The sequence below is a fragment of the Equus przewalskii genome, chromosome 15 (genome assembly GCF_037783145.1).
Source record: "Equus przewalskii isolate Varuska chromosome 15, EquPr2, whole genome shotgun sequence".
NCBI classification, from domain to species: domain Eukaryota; kingdom Metazoa; phylum Chordata; class Mammalia; order Perissodactyla; family Equidae; genus Equus; species Equus przewalskii.
This window is the reverse complement of record NC_091845.1, coordinates 42361925-42388368: the sequence shown is the minus strand read 5'-3', so window position 1 is coordinate 42388368 and position 26444 is coordinate 42361925. Positions and strand designations below refer to the sequence as shown.

Below are 26444 nucleotides of genomic sequence, written 5' to 3'. Positions count from 1 at the left end.
GGCGGCCCAGTCTTACTTGTTCAAACAGGTTTCATAGTTGAAGGTGGCCTTGAAGCCATAGATGGAGAAGGTCACGATGCTGGCGAATATGGAGGTGGAGCTGTTGATGAGGGACACGATGATGGCGTGCTTCTGGCAGTTGTTGGAGGGCTCATTGTAGCTGGCGAAGGCGATTAGGCTGCCGAACCCCAGGCCCAGCGAGAAGAAGATCTGGGTGGCTGCATTGATCCAGGCCTTGGGGTTGGCCAGCTGCTCCATCTGGAAAGCCAGCAGGGACAGGGCTGGGGATCCCAAACTCTCAGACCAGCAGGGGGTGGAGGCCCAGAGAGGGGAGGGAACTGGCCTATGGCACACAGTCGGCCAGAGGCAGGCCTGGGGCTGGAGCGCAGCAATCCTGGTCCCTGGCTGGTGCCCTGTCCATTCCCTAGCAGACAAAACACGCTTTCCTTGTGTCATATCCTCTGCAGCTCCTTACCCAAAGGAGGTGTGCAATTGAAAAGTGTAGGGTAAAATCATTTTAAAAGGTTCTGGGCCCCTGGTCCATGCCCCAGGCACTGCCCTGGTCTGGGCCTCCGGGATGGCGCTGGTGTGGCCTCGGGGTGGAGGTCTCAGGTTGGGTTGAACCTCAGCCCTGACATTAGTAGGCATTTGGAGGGGGGACTGCCACAGTCCTTTTGTTTCCAGGGGCCAGATTTGCTAAATGGAGAACTTGTCCTGTCCCAAAGGCAGCAGTGTCGTCCTCCCCACCCCCATTGATGAGCAGTGGCTGTGGGGGCTTGAGGAGTGGGTGGGCTGGGCAGGGGTCGCGGAAAGCCCTGCGAATTGTGGATTTGTCCCGGCAGGGAAAGGGCTGCAGGAGGGCCAGATGACTAGAGTGATGTTCATGGTGAAGAACTTAGTCCTCGGGCTGTAAGGAGGGGTGGGGTGAGACGTGGCCAGGAGGCCAGACGTGGGGCTGGGGCAGCAATTAGCTGGGGGCAGTGAGGACGAGGAGGAGAGGTGGACAACAGACGTACTGCCCTAGAATTAACAGGGCTTGGGGACTGCCTGTCTGAGGAGACCCTGTGCCCACAGGCAATCCACAGCCCTCCCACAAGCTGCCAGGCTCACACCAACCTCGCTGGGGACACTGTAGCTTCCCCTTCACCCTCCATCTTCCCCTCTTTCCACCCATCCTGGAAGGTGGTGGGATGAATGGGGGTGCCTTCAGGGCCCCCTTCCTTCTAGCCCGTACCTTGGGAGTGAACATGTAGGCCAGGCCATTGGTGGCTCCATGGAGCGTGAGGCCCCTGATCAGGTAGATGAAGAGCACACAGTAGGGCAGCGATGCAGTGAAATACACCACCTGCAGGCACCAGAGGGCAGAGTCAGCCTCTTGGAGATATGGTGACCACAGGGCCCTTTTGCCCAGGACAGATCAGCTGTCCCCATGAAACACCACACTGTCTTGGGTGTTCAGGCTGCTGAGAGCTGAAAAAGGCCTTGGGATTCTTGGTCAGACACAGGTTTTGAGTTTGGGCTGGGATGTGGGAGTGGGGTGAGCGGATGCAGCTGCCCATGTCTGTAACCACCAGGAAATCTGAGTCAGCAGAGAAGAGGGAAACAGGTATGAGGCCTCTGCCCTCCACCTTCCCTTCAGCCCGACCTTATTCCAGAAAGGAAAGGAGGGAGCCCACAAAAAGACATTGATCGCATTAACATCTTTTCATTGCTAGAAAAGAAGTCAGTGTAAAAAGAAAATGTGGGCAATACGGTAAGATGAGCCCAAAGGAAAAGGGAACCCACAGAACACGAGTATGAGGCTCTATCCAGTTTCTGAGTCAGATTCCTCGCTGAGCTTCCTAGTGGCCCAAGCAAAACAGGAAGTACAATCACAAGACAATATAAATATCGTCTTCAAAAGGAAAAAAACTCAGGGGCTTGGAGGAAGGATGGATTTCCCAGGACTGGGGTCTGCGAGGAGCTTGGCCATGAGCGCTCGTAAAGGAAAAGAAGCGACGTTTGATATAGGAGACAATGTCCCTACAATAAATACGACAGACATGCAACGATGTGATTTTTATGAAAGGCCTCACTTCCACGGGCTTTAAATTTACACATAAATGGGATTTTTTGTCAACTGAATCTTATTTTCCTGCTGATGTGTCACAAGTTCAATGACGTCTAATCTTTGGTTTTCACAGTGGCTCCAGCAGTGGCTTCTTATACTAATTCTAATTTTCACAAAGCCTTAAAATAGAGACCTTAAAGTGTACATGTGGCCAGGCAGGACTGGAATTTTTCTGTATTATCAACTCATATGTTCACCAGAGCGTCTTATGTAAAGCAAAGAAATATTTTGCAAGATTTATTTTTGTGAAAGGAGTTCCTTTAAAGTTCGGGTCCTCCTGTGAGAAACACAGCTGGTGACTCATGTCTGGATGGACCTGATTGCACATGGCCCTCCATTCTCGCTGAGACGTGGCGCCACCTTCCCATGAACTTCCAAGGCCACCAGGGTGGCGGGGTGCCCTCTGAGAGGGCTCTGTGCCCTCTCGCCCTGGGAAGAGCAGGCTAAGGTGGGGTGTGTCTTTTATCATTGATTCTTAACTGAGGCCATCGTAACTTGAGAAGAGTAATAAATCCACCAAGATTACAAGACAATAAACGAGGTTCAAGATGGAGATAGATAAGTGGAAAGAGAGGGCATCAGGACAGTGAGCTGAAGCAAATCAAGGGAACGGGGGACGGTGACCAATGTCCACAACCAGAGGACACTCAGGGCAAGTCCTTGGAACCGCCCTCCGTCCCCTCAGGGGACGAGTTTCCCGGCGGCATTCTGAAGTCTCGTCCAGGGCGGCTCACTCCTTCCCCATCAGGGAAGCCGGCAGGATTGCTGGACACACGACCCAGCCGACACCACTGGGAGAAACCATTTCCGACCAATCTACAGAAACTCTCGGAGGAAAAAAAGGAGATTCCAACAGAGGAGGCCAGGAAACGGCCCAGAGCTTTAACAAAATTAATCCCCACAAACAAAGTTGTTGGGGCACTTCTGTCATGGAGAAGGGTGTGGCTCGCGCAGAGGAAATAGTAAGAAAAATAAGATTTCATGGCATGACCTTATTTAACCAAGATATAAATGATCTAGAAAAGAGATGGCCCCGTTAAATCTCCAAGTTTGCAAACGTTGCCCTCAGATCTTTTGGGATCATGTTCATAATAATCTGGCGAAGACAAATTACAAAACATTTTTTATGAACATAAAATATCAGCCAAGCTTCCAGATGGGACAGAGTGAGTTGCTACAACTCTAAGCTCTCCCAGGGCAGACTCGCTAGTTCCTTAGCTTGGCCGTGGGATGGGGTGCTTTTGGGGCTAAGATGCTGGCTGTCACAGGGTCTTGGAAACCAAAAGAAAATGTTTACCAGGCATGGTACTGGGGTCATCACAGGGTACCTAAAATACTGTGGGTAGTTCTGGTCTTGATGCCTCAAGAAAAACAGGGTGGGGCTGGAGGAGGCAACTCAGGTGCTCAAGAGGGTGAGGACAGGTGACCTCAAAAGGGAAAAGTGGGGATTGATTACATCATGGAAAGTGTGGAGAGAGCAAATGGGAGGTGGCTCACCAAACCAAGACAATGGGGAGTCTTTGGGGCAAAGCTGGATCTCCCGGCTCTGCAGCTCTGCCGTTACTAGTTGGTGCCCTTAGGCAGGTCACTTTAGGTTTCAAAGTCTCAGGTGAGTAGGATAATGAAACCTACCAGGAAGGGCTGTTGCAAGGTTGAGGCAACGTGCCTGCCCAACCCCTGGTGGATCTACCATGAGGAGTGACTGAGCATGAGGTGGGGTCTGCTGGGGGTCTGGGGCATCTGCTGAAGCTTGAGAAAGATGGCGGGTGATGGAAACACCCCAAGAAAACCTTCTACATAGAGCAGATTAGAGTTAAAGGAACATCTCAGCCCTAGCAGGAGTAGAAGCCCGGGGATGCACCAGGGAGAAAAGGTTTGTAAATCGAGCCTGACAGCTCTGGGGGCGGTCATTGAAAGTGGCGTAGAGCAAAGGTTCTCAAACTCGGCTGCACATTCGAGTCACCTGGGGAGCTTTTAAGATCTCAATGCTCAGGTTGCACCCCACATTCATTACTCCAGAACCCCTAGGATAAGACTGAGACATGGGAGTTTTAAAAGCTCTCCAGGTGCTACCCACGTGCAGCTGACTTTGAGAGCCAGTGGCTAGGGTATCTCGGGGCCATCTGCAATCATTTAAAATTTAAAGAAGGGAAAACTCACTCTCGAGTTGCTTGGTGCCACTTGGGCAGTATGGATTTGGGGCTGGCTGGTACAGAAATGCTCATCTTTTAAGGTGGTGGGAAAGTCCTCATCTCGAGATCTACAGTTGCAACTTCAAGCCCCGCTGGCCATCTTTATAGCTGATGGCAGAAGGCAAGCTCTTGGCAGTGCCCAGGGCTGGGGCAGAAGTGGCTGGCTGCCCTCCCGCCCGCCTGCCCACCCACAGCGCCAGCCCCATGCTGGGCTGTCCCACCTTGCCGGTTGACTCAGTGCCCCGCAGGATGCACAGGTACACCAGGAGCCAGGCCAGGATGAGGCACAGCGCCGGCTCCCACTGCACGACCCCATTCTCCTGGATGGACGGCGAGATGTTGAGGGTTTTCCTGTACCAGAAGTACTGCGTGGAGGAGGCTGCCTCACACTCCTCGTCGTAGCCTGTGCGGTTGCCATTCAGTGGGCAGACAGACCACGGCAGGGGGTCCTTTGGGATCAAAACAGGCATTATTCAGAGAGGTGAGTGCTGAGACCAAAGGTCGGGGTGGGGAGGACAGGAGGCGGCTCTGATACGGGGCTCATGGAAGAGAAGGGCACTGGTCCCTGAAGGGCAGGTGGCTGGAGCACCTGAAGGTAGACAGGAACTCAAGGGTTTGTCAAGGCACAGATGGGTCTTGGAAACGAGACAGAGGCAGGGATGGGGAGGAGCTCGAGGACAGGATTCCACACGCTTGCCATCCTACAGGTGTTTGTTGAAGACTGCCGAACTCGAGTGCAGGTCTGAGACTGAATCCACAAATGGACAATGGCCAGACCGTCTATGCGGCAGAACTCTGACCCACAGCCTCTGCAGCAGCCAGCCCAGGGCCTCAAACCACAGCCTCCGCGGTGATCAGCCCAGAACGGGCAGGGCTGGATCACAGACTGCCAGCTTACTCAGCTTGTGTTCCCTCCAACTCAGGACCAACTGGAGAGGTCCAGATCCACTCCCCTAGTCGCCCTAGCTGATCACATAGACAGCCCGCCTGTGGCTTCCCCACGCCCACGGCCTCCAACCTGGGCATGCCTGAAGTCCTCCCTTCTTCCACTAATGACTTTCTCACTGCCCTGCCTGCCTTGGAGCCTCCGCCAAATGCAAGAGATGGTGCTGACGCCCTCACCATAGCAGCTCCGAACAGGCAGCCCCTGCTTGTTCTCGTTGGGTGGTCTTTATTTCCACAAGTCCCTGGAAGTCCTGGCATGAATAAGCCTTGGGTCCTGCCCTCACTGTAACTAGGGGTGGGATCAGCGGTCGGGCGGGGGTCCCTGTATCTGCATTCATAACAGCCCCTGGTGCTCCTGCTGGGAAAAGCTGGACATGAGGCTGGAAGGCTCGAAGTCATAGCCACTCAACTCCCCTCTTCCCCAGGTACTCAGTGCTTTCAGCATCATAGGGCTGTAGCGGTGATTACATGAGTGAACGCTTCTAAAGTGCGTGCGACTTGAAGGATGGAAGGAATGGTTAAGTGATTTTCAGGAATCGCTGGCCCTCACGCTTCTGAGGGTTAAATAAAGGTGCCCCTTTTCTTGAGACACGTTATTTTCACCTTTGAAAGATGGTCAAGTTATTCTGATTTTGTTAGAACAGCACACGTTGCTTCCACCTTTGGAAAACTGTCTTAAGTATACAGATCTATAATGCCTGCAACGTGTATGGCAACCCCTTAGTTGGAGTGGCATTGTGCAGTGCACAACCTGTCCAACTATACTATGACAGCCCTGAACAGAGGAGGGGAAATGGTTACCATGCTGGAGTGTAAGAGGAGCTGTCCTGTTTCTACCCAGAAGGTGGAGGAGAGGCAGGGTTGTGGCCAGTCTTCATGGAACTCTAGGCTGGGCCAGGGAGATGATGGGGGGGGGGGCAGCAAAGTTCGGGGCAGAGAGTCCTTCCCATCAAAGATGTACACAGGGCGTTTTCCAATGGGTGACCTGGGTAGGGCTGATGGGGTAGCCAGAGTGGGGCGTGGAGGTAGCACCTTCCAAGTGTAGATGCCAAGTCCTGGTGCTGAAGTCATTCACCCAGGCATTCTTTGGGGCCCCAAAGATTCGAGGCTGTGCCCAAGCGCTCCAGAGAGAGGCCCCACAAGTCGGGGTTGGTCCACAATGCGTGGCTAGCCCAGCTCAGCACAAAGGGTTGCTCCTGTCTCCCCACACTGTCCCATCTGGGGAGAGGCTGAGATGGAGGAGGCCGCTGGAGGGCGAGTTGGGGCAGTGGGGAGTGGGGTCCCTGAGCACAAGTGGCAGGCACCCAGGAACAGAAATGGACGTAGGCAGCAGAGGGGACTGTCCTCAGGGCCTGGATCCAAAGACTGCCTCTCAGCGAGGAATTAGGGCTCTTTCTTCTCCAAGATTGTCAGCCCCCACCCACTCCACATTTCCTACGAGTGTCAGCTGAGGTTGTAATCAGAAATGCATGTTTGAAACGTTTATCTTTGGGACTAGCCCCTTCTGTGTTACAGCGGTCACAGTGGGCCGTCTGCAGGGACTTCTGGTCTGCAGGGAAGAGGAGGAGCTCAGCCTGGAGTCAGAAACCTGGAAGGACAAGTGACAGAGGCAGGAGGGGGAGGAGGGGACCGAAAAGGAGGAGGAAGGCCAGATCAGCGGAATCCCTCCTCATGGCTCTCTCCACAGATTTTCCCCGGGGGGCCTACTTTGCAGTGGTTCCTAATATTTTGGGGGTCACATCCTTCAGAGAGAACCCCATGAAAGCCATGTACCCCTCCCTAGAAAGGTGCACATACATGCGCACAGCCTGACATATGGCTGCAGGGGTCCATGGATCCCAGGGTCAGAAGCCTTCCCCCTGGTTGGGGGTGCTCCGCCTCCCCCAGCCCTGTGCACCACTTCCCGGCCCCCCTGAGGCTGCCGCCCTCAACCTCCGCGCCCCGCGTGGTCCCTCGTGGGAAGCCCCATCCCCTTCTCCTTTTGCTGCTCGGGCGCAGGCTCCGCTCACCTGGAAGGAGTGGAAGAGGTACCAGAAGCCCCACGCGTTGATGACGTTGTAGTACATGGAGAGGAAGAAGGAGACCACCACGCTGGCCACGCCTGCGAGGAAGGGGGGCGGCTGAGCAGTGCCTTCCCCACCCGGCTCGACAAGGCTGCACAGCCGGGCTCCGTGACCCCAGGACGCCCTGCAGTGCCTGCCCGGATGGCAAAACTTCCTTCTGCGGGCTTGTGAGCCCGTCAACCTTGACCAGGCCCCAGCGAGCGCCTTCTATGGGTTAGTCTCTTCCCCACACTTGTCTCCCCAACCCCTGGGACAGGAGGCTGATGACTTTTTTTGAGATCTAAGAGCCCCCCGCTGTGCTAAGTACTTTAGGTCCTCACAGCAATGTTGTGAAGTGGGTGTTATAATCCCCATTTCACAGAGGAGAGAACTGAGGCCAGGCCACCAGGCTGTTAGGTGGCAGAACTAGGATTCAAACCTAGTGTGAGAAGCCTTCGTCCCTGCCAAGCGCCACCCTGATGCCAGACACCGCTGCTCCCTTCCTGGTTCACCTGAAGTTGGCTCACTGGGGCCACACCTGCCCTGTGGTGGCAGGGACAGGGGTGTGAGGAGTGGAGGGGACAGGGGTTACCCCACCTGGTGAGGCCTGCGGGGAATCGGGGTTGGGGGGCTCCGGACAGAGAGAGGGGTGGCAACCAGTGGTGTTCCAGAGCCAGCCCACGCATGCCCCACCGCCTAACCCCACACTCTGGGAGATCCCATTAGTAGTTTGAAACTGGCCACGGTGGGAGTATTTACACCACCAGTATCAGTAAATGCTACAACCAGACCACCCCACCTCGAGAGCTGGTGGTTAAACATTTACCAGCACCCCCGACTGGCACAAACATCTAGTAACTTTCCTATTGCACAGCAAATGCTGCCTCAGAGAAGCCTTCTGGGATTGCTTACTCGGGCAGATTGTAAAACCACACTCCTCCAGGTTAAAAATTAGCTGCCATCCAAGATGAGGAGGCAGTTTGGGTTTGGAGATGATTTCTGAGGCCACTAGACACATTTCTTCTGCATTTGAGACTGCCATCTACAAGTTTACGCCCTCCTTGCTCCTGAAGTGTCACTCTGCTTTCCTGCCTGCCTTCTTATCTAGGGGTGGGAGGCATGAGCAGAAAAGATCTCGGCCCCCGCTGGTCAAAGTTCCCCCTGCCTGGGGAGGCGGCCCTGGAACGTGAGGGCTGCATGGGGCAGGTTAACAATCTCCCGGACACTGGCGCAGAGTGACTCAGGGGAGGCAGGACGTCAAGCAGCGCCCTCTGATATCCACGTGTGCCTCAGCTTCCAGACCCTGGAGACGTTAGTGCCCACCACCACCTCCCAGCTGCTCGGTGGGGTGAAGATGAAATGAGCTCTATTCATCTCTTGTGCAGGCTGGCACCTGGCACAGAGGAGGAGTCCACTAAAGAGAGAGATGTTGTTCTTAATACTTAGCAGGGAGCCATTACAGGATTCCCAGATGGTTGCTAGCTGGGACGCTGAGTTACCGCTGGGAAGCATCTCCCTTTCACAGATGAGCAAACTGAGGCCCAGAGAGGAGAAGCAACGTGGGGTCAGTTCCCGGGATGTGTGCATCCTTGCTTTCTCACTGCCCTGAGGGTAAGAAGCCCAGCCCCCTCAGCCTACACTCTGTGGCACCCCCTCCTGGGCCATCTGTCCACCTGGGCCGAGGGCTCTCTCCTGGGCTTCACGCTTGCCTTTTGTTCAGCAGCTTTGCCAGTGGGCTCCCAACCCCACCCCACGCTGCCCAGGATACAGGATGGGGGTCTCCAGGTGGGAGAGGGCTGGAGAGGACCCACGTACCGACACCACTGAGGTAGGGGCTGATGGTCCTCCAGGCACCTATGCTGCCCTGCCGCATGCGCTGTCCCACCGCCAGTTCCAGGTACAGGAGCGGTATTCCCTCTACGATGAGCATGATGAGGTAGGGCACCAGGAAACTACCTGTAGGCATCCAGAACCAAGACCAGCCCATCACCAATGGGCTTTCTGCTGTAATCCACCCACCCTCTGGGCAAACGTCCTTCATCCATCCTCCCTTCCTGCCTTCAGTCTTTCCATTGTCTATTCATTCTTCTCCCTTCCATCCATCCATCCTTCTGCCTTCTCACTCTCTGCCTTTGCGCATCTTCCTGTCATTCCTCTCATCCATCTCATTCATGCATCCATTTTCTTCCACCCGTCCATCCTCCATCCTTCCTTCTATTCTTTTACCTTTCCCCATATGTCCATTCTCCATCCTTCCGCCCACCCACTCTCCTACTCTCCCACCCACCCAGTCTTCTCTCTTTCCTTCCTTCCTGCTATCTTTTTATTTTTCTATTCATCCATCCATCTCTCATTCGTACATCTATCTATGGACGACGTGCAGCCATGTCAGTTAAAATCTTCAAACACTTCCATCCTGGGTGATGAATTGCCACTGTCCCAAGCCCCTTGAGTGCCTCCCTCACTGCCTCAGCTGCCCCAGCCCCTCTGCCAGAAACCCCCATCCCATCTTCTATTGTGGCAACTAATGATTGATCAGCGCCAGGACCACTGAGTTGTTACATCTTTTGAACGTCACCCCTGAATCCATCCAGCCAGCTGCCCAGCTCCACACACTCGCTTTGGCCATTTCGAGCAGCCCCGATGGTGCCCCATGGGAGGGGGTGTACTAATCAACCTTTCGACTAAGTGCTTCCTCTGGGCCAGGTCTGGCCCCCGCTGGGTGTGGGCTGGATGGGAGATCAGCAGCCCCTGCCCTGAGGGGTCACCTGGGCAGAAGCCCAGCTACCTCCTAAGTGTCCCGGGCCACAGAGCCCTTAAGGCCCCAGATCTCCCGAGATGAGGCAGGGATGTGGTGCGCATGTGTGGGGAGACAAGGGGTTCCCCAACATATGAGCCAGGCTACCACCTCTTTACAGAGCACCTCTGTGCAAACCTGTTTTATATAGTAGCCTTCAGCCTCAAATGTCATTTTAATAAAGTGTACTATGACTAATAACATTTTAAGCCCATTAGTTCCCAAGGAAGCCTCTGCAGACAAGTGTCCTAGGGATAGTGGGCAGCCAAGGAGTGTGAATGGAGCTACAGTGTGAATGGAGCCCTCCCCTGCCCCTGCCAGACACACGGACAGAGGCAGACAGCCTGCTGCAGGGCTGCCCACCACACCCGCCCCTGTGGACGGCTGAGCCATTGCTTCTCGTGTTGGGCCTGCCCCCGCCCTCTCCGTGGCCCCTCAGCCATCCCTCCCCTGGCTCCTGGCTCTATGGCAGTGGACCTGAAAAAAGGTCCAGTGGGAGAAGAGGGCAGGCCTTCTGATTAAAATAAAACCCCGACACAACAGGTGCAGGGATGAAGGGCTGGTTACAGAGGAAGTGGCTGTGAACGTGTTAGGGTAAACAACGAAATACAGATGCTTACGTAAACATCGAATCTTTACAAAAATGCCTCCGTCGTAGCTAGTGCTGTCACCTCCACTTCTCCCGCATCGGGATCGCACGAGAACTCTCCCCACCACACCATGTACCTTCACGTCACCCCTTAAGTAGCCGCGTAACATTCCTCTAGGACAAGGAGCCTGGAATTCATTTCATCAGTCCTGGGACACTCAGGCTGTGGCCAGTTTTCTGCCATCCTAAACAAAGCTGTGGGACAAAGCCTGTCCACGTCTTCGGTTATTTCCTCAGGACAGAAAGCCCAGAAGTAGAATGGCCCCAAGACCAAGCAGAGCCCCATGGGGCCCCCTCACCACAGAGAGAAGGGCACAGCTGTGTGCCCAGGGGAGTGGGTCCACACCGCTGGCCTCCGCGTTCCCAGCCTCATCCCCCCTGCTTGGGTCGGGGCCCACAGAGCCTGCTGGCTCCTTTCTGGACTCTGCTTTGAAGGTTGTGCTGGGCCTGCCCCCTCCCTGCCCTGCAGAAATGTGTTTCAGCGTCTCACCTCGTTCCTCTCAATAGCAAGGAGTCCGAGAGGCCGGCAGGGGCTCTCAGCCACCTTACACCTAACAATAAATGCTGTGTTAGGGGCCGGCTCGGTGGCACAACGGTTAAGTTCGCATGTTCCGCTTCTCAGTGGCCCAGGGTTCGCTGGTTCGGATCCCGGGTGCGGACATGGCACTGCTTGGCACACCAGGCTGTGGCAGGCGTCCCCCATATAAAGTAGAGGAAGATGGGCACGGATGTTAGCTCAGGGCTAATCTTCCTCAGAAAAAAAAAAAAAGGCTGTGTTGGCACCACCTGCTTGGAGCAACATGCCAACCCTCAGTGGTTATAAGAAAAGCTCATTTTCTCCCAAGGTGTTAAACAGTAACCCCATGAGTCCTGGGAAGTCCACAGAAGGCTTTTCGACAGGCCCTGCCTGATGGCCCACTGCCCGTGGGAAGGCTGGGAGCCCCAGGCCTGGTGCCCAGGTGGGGGCATGGCGGCTCTTCAGCACCCCCCAAGTGACTTCCATCACTCCTCCTGCCCCCCCAGCCATCCAGACAAACACACAATCCCAGTGAATTTGCTCTGCAATCATTTTCTCAACAATGATGCTAGAACAATTGAACATCCATATGCAGAAAAAATGAACCTCAACCCCTATCTCAGTTGTATACCAAAAAAAAAAAAAATCTCAAAATGGGTTATAGGTCTATATGTACCACTCAAAACTACAAAACCTCGAGGAGAAAACATGGGAGAAAATCTTTCTAACCTTAGGTTAGGAACAGGTTTCCTAAATACAACATCAAAAGCACTATCTGTGAAAGAAAATATTGATAAATTGGACTTTATTTTAAAATTGTGCTCTGTGAAAGATAGTGTTAGCACAATAAAAAGACGAGCTACAGACTGGGAGAAAACATTTGCAAAACACATATCTGCCAAAGACTCTGTATCTAGAACATATAAAGAACTCTCAAAACTCAATAATGACAAAACAGAGAATCTATTCAAAAAATGCACAAAAAATTTGAACAGACATTTCACCAAAGAAAATATACGAATGGCGAATTAGCACCTGAAAAGCTGCTCAGCATCAGTGTTCATTAGGAAAATGCAAATTCAAACCACGAGAGGCCACTACACACCTATTAGAATGGCTAAAATAAGAAACGCTGACAATACCAAGTGCTGACGAGGATTCGGAGGGACTCCCATTCGTTCCTAGTGGAAAGTAAAACAGGGCAGCCACTCTGGAAAGGGGTTTGGCAGTTTCTTATAAAGCTAAGCATACACTTACTGTATGACCTGGCAACTGTACTCCTGGGTATTTACACTAGAGAAATGAAAACTTACGTTCACACAAAAGCCTCTACACGAATGTTTATAGCGGTTCTATTTAGAGTTGTCAAAAACTAGAAACAACCCAACCGTCCGCCAATGAGGGAATGGATAAACAAATCTGGTACATCCATACAATGAAATATTACTCAGCCAATAAAAAGGAATAAGCTGGGGCCGGCCCCGTGGCTGAGTGGTTAAGTTCGTGTGCTCTGCTTCAGTGGCCCAGGGTTTCAACGGTTCGGATCCTGGGTACAGACATGGCACCACTCATCAGGCCATGTTGAGGTGTCGTCCCACATGCCACAACTAGAAGGACTCACAACTAAAATATACAACTATGTACTGGGGGATTTGGGGAGAAAAAGTGAAAAAAAAAAAGATTGGCAACAGTTGTTAGCTCAGGTGCCAATCTTTAAAAAACAAAAAAGGAATAAGTTACCGATTCATGCAACAATATAGGAGAATCTCAAAAGCAATATGCCAAGGAAAGATGCCAGATTAAAAGGCTACATACTCTATGATTTCATTTCAATGACATTCTGGAAAAGGCAGAACTGTAGGGACAGAAAACAGATCTATGGTTCCCAGGGGCTGAGAGTGAGGAGGGGCCGACGAGAGGGGCATGACTGTGGTGGTGGAAACAGAACTGCATGCATTTGTCAATATTCATAGAAGTGTACACAAAAAAAGTGAATTTTTCTGCATGTAAATATACCTCAATAAAAAAACATTGTTTTTGATCAGTTTGAAAACAAGTCCACTAATCAACCCTCTTCCAACTGGACTGTTCCCCATGCTCCTTCTATGTAAACATGCTGACACTGGCTCTGTGTGAGGAGGACCTGGTGTCAGGGCGAGGCCGACAGAGGCCTGTAAGAGAGTCATTTGCTCCCATGTATCTTGATGGCCTAGTGATCTAGTGGTTAAGATTCGGTGCTCTTACTGCCATGGCCCGGCTCGTTTCCCAGTCAGCGAAACACACCACCCATCTGTCAGCTGTCCTACTGTGGCAGCTGGGTGTTGCTGCAAGCTATGTCACTGGTATTTCAAACACCAGTAGTGTCACCCGTGGTGGACAGGTTTCCATGCAGTTCCAGACTAGGAAGAAGGACTGGCCACCCACTTCCAAAAAAATTAGCCATGAAAACCCTGTGAATGTCTGATCCAGTGCCAGAGAGAATGGTGCAGAAACACTGGGCAGGGTTCCTCTGTGCTGTACCCGGGGTGGCTAGGAGTCAGAATCAACTCGACGGCACTAACAACAAATCTTGATGGGCATATTGTGGGAGATGAAATACTGTCACACTTTCTTTGCTCCTGTGAAGAGGTGGAGTCTATTTCCCCACCCGTGAATCTGGGCTGGCTCTGGGACTTGCTTTGCCCAATAGGATGCAGCTTCACCTTGGTCCTCTTGGAGCGCAGCCCTGAGACCACCTCGAGCGGAAGCCAGTCCCGGCTACGGGAGGGTGGAAGGCCACGTGGAGGAACCCAGGCACCAGCTCCCAACGTGTGAGGGCCCTCCAGCTCAGCCCATCTATCGGTGAACGCAGCCAGGCCGGATGAGACCAGCAGAGAAATGCCCAGCCACCCACAAAACTGTGAGAAATAACTGTTTCAGCCACTACTTTTTTTCTTTTTACCTCTCAATACTTCTCTGTGTATTTCCTAAAAACAAGGGTGTTCTCTTACATAATCCCAATGAGCAAAATCAGAAAGTTAATGCTGATACAGTACTGTTATTGTAGCTACAGACCTTACAGTAATTTTACCAATTATTCCACAGGCATCTTCTCTCTGGTCTCAGATCCAGCTCACCGTCATGCACGGCATCCGACTGTCACGTCTCGTTAGTCTCCTTGGTCCGGAGCACCTCCTCAGGCTTAGTCTCCCGTGACCCTGAATGTAGCCAGTTATTTTGTGGAATGTCCCTCATTTGGGGTTTGGCAGGAACACTAGGGTGACCTGGTCTTTGTCCAGAGGCACACGGGGTCGATTCACCCGGTTCTTGGCAGTGCGAACTCTGTTTCCTTGGTTAAGGTGGGCTCTTCCAGGTTTCTCTGCTGAGAGTTACTAGTTCCCTTTTGACATTATCAAGTACCTTGGAGGGAGACATTCTGAGACGAGGTAACTACTTCTCATCAGACTCTGCCCACTAGTTTTAGCATCCACTGAAGATTCTTGCCTGAAACCATGATGACCGTGTTGGCTGCCAAAGGGAGATTTTTCTAATTCCATCATTCCTTCTGAGTCCTCAGGTTTCGAGTGGTCTGTGACGCGGACGTAGATGATGGAGGCACCCCTCCCGCCCTGTGGGGGTGACCCCACCCGGGGTCGAAGTGAGTGGGATGTGTACAGTCACAGAATTATTCGGAGAGTACAAAGCCAGCTCTTAGCCTAGTTAATTCTTACTCGGCACCACCTGCCCGGCACCCGCCATCGTACGCGGCCACCCTCCCCTCCTGCTGGTCTTCTCTCCTGCGTCCACCCTACAGCTGCCCCCTTCAGTTTCTTCTCAGATCACGTCACCCTCTGTCCTTCCACCTGGTCAAAACCCTCTCGGCTTCTCCTTCCCCCTAGAGTGGCATCCGCACGCCCTCCCGCAGCCTCAGGCTCTGTGGGAGAGGGCTCTGTCTTCCTCTCCGAGCTGTTCACCTCCCTCGCTCCACCGCAGCCACCGGCCCCTCCTGCTGGGCCGGCCTCTGCATGCTTGCCCTTGCTGTTCCCTCTGCCCGAATGCTCTCTCCCTTCTTTGGGTTCTTTGCCACACCTGCCTTACTCAGAGCGGCCTTCCTGGTCTGCCCCGCGCCAGAGTGCCCCTCTAGCTTCTTCCCCTGCTGGACTTCCCCTCAGAGCCGTTGCTTGTGTGAAATTACGCTGTAATTTTAGTTGTCTGTTTGGTGTCCGTCTCCACCAGCACGGCTCCCTCCTCTGCGCAGAACAGAGCTGGGTGGAGAGCAGAGCATAGTGAATATTTGTTGAATGCAGGAAGGAATCTTTCAGGTCTCACCGGACCTTCCATACACATCACTTCCTTCTGGAACCTCTCAGATCACCCAGAACTAAGTCGGGGTCCCCCTCTCTGGTCTCAGTCTCCCAGCCTCTGCTGAGTATCTACTGCTCTGTCGACCCCTCCTTCCCTAAACAGCTCCTGAGGGCAGCAATGCGGTCTGACTGGCTCACAGTTGAATCTCTGGCTCCTAACACAAGGCCTGGCACAGAGTAGGTGCTCAATAAGTGTTTGTTGAATGACTGCTTGGTGGTAAATGGTTCTACAGCAGTGGTTCTACTTGGATGCGTGGGTTGGGAAGCTATTACAGAGATGACAGAGTGGTCTGGTAAAGTTCATCATGTTGCTAAAAACAGTGTTTTTAAAAATTTCATATAAAATTACTTTATTACTTTAAGATTACTCTCACTTTATTTCATTCTTGTATTAGGTACGATGTACAGTGGGCAAGTCTATATTGGCCTGCACCTTCCTCAGAAAGGATGAGCAATCAGGAGGAAGACTTTGGACCTATGATAACACACCGTAGATCAAAAGAAAAGGAGCGCTCTAACGTATCGGAGGAAACGTCTTCCTCTGAAACAAATGTGCTGAGAGAAACAAGAAATTTGTAGCAAATTTCTAGTACATGGTCTCTAAGAGTCAAGAGGACACTGTATTTATGGAACAGCATCAGGCAACGACAAAGAAAGGACAATTTAAGAAGAAAAAAGATTTTATGAAGATGAAAAAAATAGGACTGTTGAATTTAAAGCCAATGGAGGCAGTAAGCGAAACAGAAACAGAACCTTGAGAAATTATCCTGTGGCCCAGGGGAAGAAGATAAAGAAGTGGAAATTATAAGAGAAGAGATAAGACTGGACAGTAAGCCCAAGCATTTACTCCATCTCTCATAAGAAGGAAGGAGGAGAGAACGGGGCAGACGCAGCAGCCGGAACATGCACAGTAACGAATTCTACAAGACGCTTCTCTGGTGTGTCACCGGAAGGGCTCACTAGTCCTAGGTGAATTTTTTCTGTTTTCTTTGAGTTACCACGTCCCATGTGCCAGGGACACACGGTGGGTGTGCTCTCCCGAGGCCAGAACTTTAGGTCTGTGTGTTCCAGGCTACAAGATTCTCCCCACTGAAAACCGTGGTCATTCAGCCCCATCTGCAGCAGGCCAAGTTAGAGCTGACCAAGTGCCAAATTGTGAGGAAGTTTACTCTGTCTCCTGCAAGCCCAGGGACAACTGGACAGGGGGAGAAGAGAGGCGCCCTGAGAGGAAAAGGGGACCCCAGGGCAGAGCAGCCCTTTCTGCTGGGGAGGATTCCTGCACTTCTTGCTAGGGGAGCCCACCCCTGAGGGTTTCACCTTGTTGTGCATCCCACTGGGCAGCCCCAGCAACCCATTCACAAGAAACCGTTGGCTAATATCTACAAAAAGTGCATACTTCCTGGAAAGAACTCGGGAACACCCTCCAGCAGGTCAAGAGCTGGCTCAAGACATTTGTGGTCAGCAAAGGCTATGGGGAAGGGTCTCCACCTGGCCCTGTCCCTTCACGCCAGGAGCCAAACCAAGCCTAGGTAAAATTGATGAAAACATTCTTAATACCTAGATATAGAGCTTGCAAATTATTTGAGGTAAAAATTTCATATAACATCATAAAAATTTATATCATATCTTAGCTATATAGGATACCTAAGAACTAATAAAAAATAAATCTGGCTGCAGAGTTCTCCTTCACAGAACCAAAATCTGAAAAATCTTCACCGAACAGAAAAGCATCTGTAGAGTTTCGAGGAAAAACGACTGTGGCTTATTCATGTGGGATACAAAAAAAAAAAAAGATATTCTCAGATATGCTTAGAAACTGAACCATTTATTTATTATTCCTGAAAAAAATTACTTGGAGATGAACTGAAGCCAGTCAGCATTGGATCAAGGCAAAGGCCTCAACTATGAAGCTGTGTTATAACAGGACTAACTAGTGGTGAAGAAACACATGAATCAGGATTCATTCTAACAATATTGTTAATATCATTGTAAAATAACACAGATGAAAAATGTAATTCTCGAATGAGAACAGAGGTAACATAAGTGGTAAAATAGTCATCATCACGTGTCTGGAAATATTGGAAATACTGGAAAGTGGAAAAGAGGAGGAAAGGAGCAAGAAGTACAAGTGTGTTAAATTTTTAAACTTTCATAGGGTGATGTTGACAAATAACATTTCATTCTTTATGCTGATAATTAGGGAAAATAAGCACACTTTTTGTTCAAAAGTTTAAATTAACTTGTAGTAGAACAAAAATAGGATTTATACCTTAAAAATTACTTGAGAAAAAAGGCAAAATAAATATACTTCATATTGTATACAACAACAGCAACAAAGAGAAAACAGCAAGGCCGTACAAATATGATGAAGAATAACAGCAAACATAACATGACAATAAATATAAATGGATCAAATTCTTCCACAAAAAGTGAATAATCATTTGGGTTATAATAGTGTAAAAATGTAAACCATTTAAAATTCCACATTGGAGAATGAGTAAAGAAGTTACTTTATATCTGTAAATGGAATATTATGGAGCTGTTGAAGTTCGTATTTTCAAAGAATATTAAGTGACTTTGGAAAAGATTATAATAGATTAAGTAAAACAAAAACACAAGACACTAAAGTACATATAAAATATGGTTTTGTTTTTGTTTTTTTTTTGAGGAAGTTTAGCCCTGAGCCAACATCTGCCGCCAAGCCCCTTCTTTTTGCTGAGGAAGACTGGCCCTGAGCTAACATCCATGCCTATCTTCCTCTACTTTGTATGTGGGACGCCTACCACAGCATGGTTTGACAAGGGGTGCGTAGGTCTGCACCTGGGATCCAAACTGGCGAACCCCGGGCAGCTGAAGCAGAATGTGCGAACTTAACCGCTGTGCCACCAGGCTGGCCCCGGTTATAACTTTTTAAAGAATAAAAAGAGTGTTAATAGTCATGACCCTTGGGTGCTGGAATTTGGTGTGTTTTTTTTGGTACATTTATCTCTTTTCCAAATTTTCTATTATGAACATGTATTACATTTATAACCCCAAAACACACACAAATATGTTATTCTACAGCATGTTGCTACTTATTTTTCTAATTATCATAGCCACTATCTTGTCTGTTTGTGAAACCCAAATATCTCACTACAAGAGAAATTCCTTTCTGTATGAACATAATCTCTGCAAGCCCTCACGTCTTGCTCCGTCTCCTCTGAGACCCATAAGGAGGCAAATTAATCAGATTCAGCCATTTTCAGGGGTAAATTTACTCAGACTTCCAAACTCTTGCTCTCCCTCCACTTACGCACCTTTGCCCTCTACAAAAACCACACAGGGACTTTTTAACCTGATTTTTCCTTTTTGGTGCATGTGTGTGTGTGTTTAATTTAAGGAGCACAAAGCACAAGTTCCCAGGTGATGTTGAAGCTGCTGGTCTGCGGACCACATTTTGAGAAGCACTGTTCTACACTCTGCCACTCTCCACCCCACTGCCTTCCTTCTCCTCACTCACTCCCTTCCATCTTGGCTTTCCTAAAAAAGTTTCCCATTCAGAGTCAAACCCAGTCAACTTTTGGGAAACAAAGAACAAAGACACAGGTGAGAAAAATGAAAGTCACCGTTACTCTCCCTGACCCCTTGGTCTAAAACTTGGAGACTCCCATCCTATCTGTCCCCTCCTCTCCTCACCCATCTCCTCAGCCAGCATCATCACTTCACCAGCTACCCAACACATCCCTGGCCTCCATCTTGGCAATGTCTGTAGACCACGGCTCTGACTACGCCATCTTCTTAGCCTCTTATTCAAGGCCCTTCAGTCTGGATTCACGCTGGATCCTTCCAACCTCCAGCTTCCTCTCCCACCATTGCTCTTGCCCCTACTCCATACATCACCGCCACATAGAGTTTCTGGCCATTCCCCTCAAATGCACACCCTTCTACGCCTTTTGCACACACGGTTTCTTCTGCCTGGAATGTTTTTACCCCTAAATCTACCTGATGAGCTCTGACTCATCTGTCAGGGCCCAGATTAAATGTTGCCACCGCCAGAAGCCTTTCTGGGTTCTCTAGGGCAGTTAGTCCTTCCTCTTGAGTTATTTCAATAAAGCCTCTGAACAGCCCTCTGGTAAAGCTCTTCCTGCTCTGAGCTTAAATGAAATCACCATCTTTGCAAACTGCCCCCTCAGCACAGTCCCTGGCTTACAGCAGATACTCAGTGAGTATTTATTGAATGACTGAAATTAAGTGCCTAGCAGGTTTATATTATTGATTGCTTAATTTTAGGCAGTCCTTCCTGTTTGAAAAAGGATATAAGACAGTGGTTCTCAACCCCGGTGCACAGAAGGATCTTTAACACTCCTACTGTTCAGGCCACACCTGAGACCATTGCAATCGGGATTTCTGTGGGTGGGACACAGGCATCAGTGTTTTCCAAAGCTCCCCAGAGGATTCTAACGTGCAGACAGGCTAGAGGCTTCTCCACCAGCCGGCGGACACTGCCACTCTGACTGGGTGCTTCTCCTCAACCCTGGGGGCGGGAGGGGGATGCATCAGACCTCAGGGAGCAGCGCCAGGGAGGGACGGCTTTAGCCTAAGGTTACCTGGAAGAGGTCGCCTTTAATTTAGGGAGGAGGTTTCTGGGGGAGGGTGAGGAACAGGCAGAGCACCCGGCAGAGGGAGGACCCCCGACATTTTGGGGAGGGGAAGAGGTGGAGAGGGGGCCTGGAACCACACGGCTTCTCGCATTGCAGACCCAAGGCGCCTGGCCACACGCCTCCCGCGTGGAGGTGCAGCTGGTTTGAATGTCCCATTAGAACCGCGTGACGAAATGCCCTGAGCCAAGGCGGTCCGGCAGAGGTCCCGGAGAAAGCCTGGACCTCTGCGCAGCCACTCCTGTCCTGCCTTTATCAGATTAAAGTAGATGCTGGAGGGTCTGGGCAGAGAGCCCTGGCTTGTTTCCCATCTCTAAGTGGGGGTGACAGGACAGACTCCAGGAGTGTTGTGAAGAGCAGACTGAATCGCTGCAGAAGATGCTCGGCCCTGTGTCTGGCACGCGCTAGGAGCCCTACAGCGTGCTTGTTGCCAGGACTGTCTGGAAACCCCAGGATAAGCAGCGGACCTGGCTTCTCAAGGGACTCCTTGGCTGCAATTTCTGATGGCTTGGGCCCAGCATCTTTGGAAATTTTATGTGTTTGATACTTTACAACCTTTGAAGCTCGGGTTCCTGTCCCACGCAGGAGTACTGTAGAAACACCATGAGCCACAGACTGAGTGCACGCATGCACACGTGTGCACACACATACACACATACACGCTGTACAGGTGAGTAGTGGTAGTGCTGTCCGCCGGTCCACCATGGACTGAGCTGGTGTGGCTCAGGCCCAGGCTGGGTGCTGGCCTGAGGGCTGTGGCTCCAGCGCTGTGCCAGGGCTGGCTCCCACCAGCTCACAAGAGCCGGCTGTGCACATCTCTCCCAACCCCACATTCCGGGATATTACGTTGGTAGTTGGAAATCGACCATGGTGAGAGTATTTACACCACAGTAATCAGCAAATGCTACAAATTACGTCCTGCTCCTCCCACCAAAAGCCAGCTGTTCAGCATTAACAGCACCCCACTTTGTGGCTCCCAGCAGCTGGTGGCCTCAGGAGGCCCTTCCTCTAAAGTGTGCTCCATGGACCAGCAGCATCGATTGGCATCACTTAGGAATTGGTAGAAATGCAGAACCCTACCCTCCCGCGGGTCTCTGAATCAGACTCCCCGGGGCTGGCGTCCAGCAGGCTGTATTCATCAAGATCCTCAGGAAGGCTAAAGCCTGAGAGGCTAAGCGCCTGGGAGGAGCAGAAGGGGTTTGAGAGGGGAAGTGGGACATCCAGTCTTAGAGTGTCACTGTCCCACTGCACAGTCAGGTGTCCTCTGATTTCCCCTCTTTATGGTTCAAATATCATATAGAGAAAATTTAGAGAAAAAAATCCATATTTCCACCAGCCACACAAGTATTCTCGTTTCTCTGCCTTTCTTCCATAATTTGATCCTATTTATATCAAGATCAATTGCTGGTGCATTTGTTTTCCACACATTAGTGTGTGGCACGTTTGCATCCCAATTTCTTCCTGAACAGCCAGTGCCTCAGACTTTGACATGGTCGCCAAGACCTGCTGAGTTTTTTAAGAAGAGATTTGGTGCCGTTCCCTTGGCTGCCTTTTGTTTTTCTCCAGCGCTGGCATGCTGTACAGACGCGGTTGGTACCTGGAACGTAATCTTCAGAATTAACATTCCTCGTGCTGGGCCTGGCCCGGAGGGCAGGAGCCAAACAAGCCTCTTGGTCAGGGGCAGGGCCCCATGGAAAGGAGCAGGGGCCCTAATCCGTTTTGTTCTGGGAAGTATTTTGACACAGCTTGGCTCCATGGCTTATAAACAAGCACTTTGTTGGCTGGGGGTGAGGCAGTCACAACTCTGTTTAGAAGGAAGCCTTTCATGATGTGGCTTGTTTACCCTTTAGCTTTAGGTAAAGAATGGGTCTGTAAACTGCCTGGGTTTCGGGTAATATGAATCACTTATTAATCGGTGACACCACGGGGCAGTGAAAGGCTCCGGGAAACCAGCATCCCCCTCTCAGGTACCTTGTAGCTTTTCATAACAGACCTTGCTCATTCATCCAACAAATATTTATTGGGTGCCTCCTCTGACCCCGTCACTTCAAGAGATGGGGCCAGTGGGAGACAGAGAAACTCTAGAACAATGTGCAATCTTCTGACCAGGTGCTCACTTGGCCTGACAGTCAGTGGGGACAGGAAGGGAGAGCAACTGCAAGAAGGCAATGTTTGGCCTGGCCTTGAGGGAGAAGTGGAGAGCTCCAGGCCAACAGCATCCCAGAGGGAGGAAATATCTTGTGCAAAGTGTGGAGGCAGAAAGTAGGCATTTACTGATGGAGAGTGGTTCAGAATATTTCCGGGGCGTGGGGGTGCTGGAAGATGAGTGGCAGGAAATGAGGTGGCACTAGGGACAGGTGTTAGGTGTCAAGTCCTCACTATGCCACGATAAGCTGTTTGTCTTTGTTCTGCACTTACTCTTGAGGGGGCACCATCCACCCAACCTACATCCATCTACTCCCATCTCATCCATCCATCAGCTCACCCACCCACCAGTCCACCCTCCCCTCGGGGTCCATCCACCTGTCAACCACCATCCATCCTTCCACCCACCCACCAATCCACCCTCCCCTCAGTGTCCATCCACCTGCCAACCACCATCCATCCACCCACCCACCCACCCACCAATCCACCCTCTCCTCAGTGTCCATCCACCTGTCAACCATCATCCATCCATTCATCCACCCACCCACCAATCCATCCTCTCCTCAGTGTCCATCCACCTGCCAACCATCATCCATCCATTCATCCACCCACCCACCAATCCACCCTCTCCTCAGTGTCCATCCACCTGTCAACCATCATCCATCCATTCATCCACCCACCCACCAATCCATCCTCTCCTCAGTGTCCATCCACCTGTCAACCATCATCCATCCTTCCACGCACCCGCCCACCAATCCACCCTCTCCTCAGTGTCCATCCACCTGTCAACCATCATCCATCCTTCCACGCACCCGCCCACCAATCCACCCTCTCCTCAGTGTCCATCCACCTGTCAACCATCATCCATCCTTCCACGCACCCGCCCACCAATCCACCCTCTCAGTGTCCATCCATCCGTCAACCATCATTCATCCTTCCCCCCCACCAATCCATCCTCTCCTCAGTGTCCATCCACCCATCAACCATCCTCCATCCATCCATCCATCTACTCATCCAGCCTAAGCACACTCTGTACCAGGCACAAGATATTTTCTGGGTCCTGAAGGTCTTGTGGTTCCCCTAGCAACTCCTTACACATATTCACTTCAGAATGACTCCACCCTACCTGTCTCCACCTACAGACTATGCAGGTGATGGTGTTGTTAGAAACAAGGCATTAAATAGTCACGTGACAGCAAGGCTCACCTGGTCTGATGGTTGGGAAATGTGTACCAGGATAAGGGTATCAGGGGTAGGTGTGCTGAACACAGAATGACAAGGAAATCTCCCCCTGACAAAGAATTCCCTCAAAGTCAGGTACGAGGCTGTTAGAGCACGGGGCAGCACTCGCCCCTCCACAATTCTCATGTATTCATGCCCTTCAAATGAAAAAAACAGTCAGAGAATTAAAAATGCACTAGTTAAAAAAAACCTCTGTGGATTAACCTTTTTGGGGAGTTTTTTGAGCTGGTGGGGGTGAGGATGGGGGAGCAGAGTTTTAGGTCATGGTCTTCTTAAATGGGTTAAATTTTGTAAATACTTTGGTCTAATATCTTTCATTGTTCTTTATGGTGAAAAAACCATTCCTGCTGATTATGGAAGACATAACACACACACACACACACACACACAGAGTACAAATACACAAAAATCGCCCAGAGATAACTAGTGTTAACACTTTGGTGTATTTTTTTCCCATTCTCTTTTCTCTGCATATTTTTAAACATAATTGAGATCATCCATTTTATACAGCTTTGAGTCTGACTTCCCCTCCCTCCACTTAATATATGATATGAGAAAATGCTCACAGAAAATTGCTTGAAAACTCCATCTTAACAGCTGCAAAGAGCCCCATTGCATGGATGTTGCATAATTCATTGATCCGACCCCCTTTAGTTGAGGGCTTAGGAAGTTTCCAATGTTTTGCTCTTATTAAAAGATCGAGATCATTCTTCTATTTTCTACCTTCTGTCAGAACTCTGATGATTTCCTTTAGGTAGAATTTTAGAAATTGAACAACTAAAAAAATTTTTTTTCAATGCTGAAACTTCAATTTCTATTGTCATACTGCCTTCCAAAAAGACACTTGGCCTCCACAGAGGCTCTGTGGCATATCACAGAAGGGGGTCCCCAGCTCTGGAACGTTAAGGGGATGCAGTGTGAATGTGTTGCTGTCCGTCTATTCAGTGAGAGTGATATGATGCTTGAGAGGAAAATTTGTAAAAACACACAGACACACAGACAGAACAGAAGGATTTGCTTTTCTTGCCTTCGTGGTTCCAAATCCAAACCAAACTTTCTATAAAAATTTTAAAGAAATGGCTCAAGATCCCTTTAACCTGAGTTTCAAATCGTGCTGCCGGGAATCTAAGTTTCTGATCTGAAAGTTGCAATATGCAAGCTTCTGGTGAACAAGAAAATTTCCTGCTCACATTTTACACTTGAACGTAAAGTTTATTCACTAGAAGTCAGACCATTGCCACCTCTCCTCCTCCTGAGGCAGGAAAACCGTGTCTGCCAGCCTCTGGCCGGGAAGGGTGTGGTGGGGGGCTGGCTGCCCGTGGGATGGGGTTGGGGGTTACAGAAGGCTCCGGGAGGCAGATTTGGATCAGAGCCCAGGCTGAGGACCCAGGTGTCCGGGATCCGACTCCCGGCTCTGTAACTTTGGGCAAATCACTGACGCTCTCTAGCCTCGGTTTACTGGTCTGGAATATGGGACCACCCAGCGCGCATGCCCAGGCGCGTGGGCGTGAATGCCCTCCGGCGCGAAGTCGCCCAGCAGGTCCCGCGGGGCCGAGCCGAGCCGGGCGCACTCACCTCCGCCGTACATCTGGCACAGGTAGGGGAAGCGCCACACGTTGCCCAGGCCCACGGCGTACGAGATGCAGGCGAACACGAACTGCAGCGGGTTGTCCCACAGCGGCCGCGCCTTCTCCATGGCCGCGGAGCTCGCTCCCGCTCGGGCGCCGCGCTCTGCTGCTTTGCTGCGCGGCCGCCAGGCGCCCCGTCCCGTCCGGCTCGGCCTGGGGTGCCCCGCGTCGCTGCCGCTCGCCCGCTTTTTAATTGCTAATCTCGTTAACGGCGCGCCCGTCGGAGGGGCGAGGCTGGTAAATGGATGACGACGAGCCCCACCCCGCCTGGCCACCGCCGCCGGGAAGGCGCCCGAGATTGCGAGGTACAGGGCGGCGCCCCGGTCCCTCTGGCTCGACGTCGGGCCCGTGTGTCGTGTGCGGAGCTCCTTGGAGTGGTCTGGTTCCCTCAACCCCCTGCCCATCATTGACTGAGTGCCTGCTGTGTGCTAGGCTTTGTCTGGGGACAGGGCTGTGAACAACGCAACCATCCCCAACTCTCCTGGAGCTGACATTCTGGTAGAGGGAAATGCTCACACTGGACTGGGTCAAATGTCCCATTTTCAACTATTTTGACCTACAGAAACCTACCAGTTTCATATGGTTCATCCTAATCCATATATACGACGGAGAGACGCAAGAAAGGCAACTGAGGCAAAGCCAGGGGGTTAGCAGTCCCGGGTGGTGGGCTGGGTGGTCGCAGGGGCTTCCTAGAGACCGGAAGGAAGTGGGGGACACCCCCTTACCACCCCTACCTCCCACCCCCTTCACCCCTCCCATTCACCCGCACCCCCAGCACGTCCCCCCTAGGCAGAGGAAGAGCACCCAGGCGCGGGGTTTCCTTGGGTCTACAGGTGGGCCCTCGGCGCCTGCTGTGTGCAGGGTCTGGAGTCTGGCTCTGCAGTGTCGGTGCGGCCAAGAAGCGGGTTTTGAACAACCGCTGTGGGAGACTCTACTGCTCAGCCCAGTCTAGGGACCAGCGATTCTGATTCATTAGGGTTGGGGCCTGAGAAACCTCGTATTTCTATTAGTCCGGAAAGGTGATTTGGTTCAGGGTGGTCGCTAGACACGACTAAGCCAGGTGCTTTGGAGTAATTCAGGGTCTGGCTTTGAATCTCATTCTGCCACTGACTTAGCTGTGTGACCTTGGACAAGTCACTTAACTAACCTCTCTGAGCCTCTGTTTCCTCACCTGTAATGGGAACAAATAGTTTTTCC

General features: G+C 51.3%; 1 protein-coding gene across 2 annotated transcripts in view; it reads right to left on the bottom strand.

Annotated features, from left to right (window-relative positions):
• Window positions 1-25651, bottom strand: part of SLC6A20 (solute carrier family 6 member 20) — a 41719-nt gene extending 16068 nt beyond the window's left edge. The window contains exons 1-6 of one of the 2 annotated variants that reach the window (XM_008526421.2): window positions 25195-25651; window positions 9105-9245; window positions 7257-7348; window positions 4524-4751; window positions 1235-1345; window positions 17-258 (exon numbers count right to left, since the gene is read on the bottom strand). In XM_008526421.2, coding sequence (XP_008524643.2) covers window positions 17-258; window positions 1235-1345; window positions 4524-4751; window positions 7257-7348; window positions 9105-9245; window positions 25195-25651 — 1271 coding nt within the window. Of the gene's footprint in view, window positions 1-16; window positions 259-1234; window positions 1346-4523; window positions 4752-7256; window positions 7349-9104; window positions 10931-11225; window positions 11483-25194 lie in introns of those variants that run through there. The other variant, XM_070577155.1, reaches the window with a different exon arrangement.
• Between the last annotated feature and the right edge of the window lie 793 nt (window positions 25652-26444).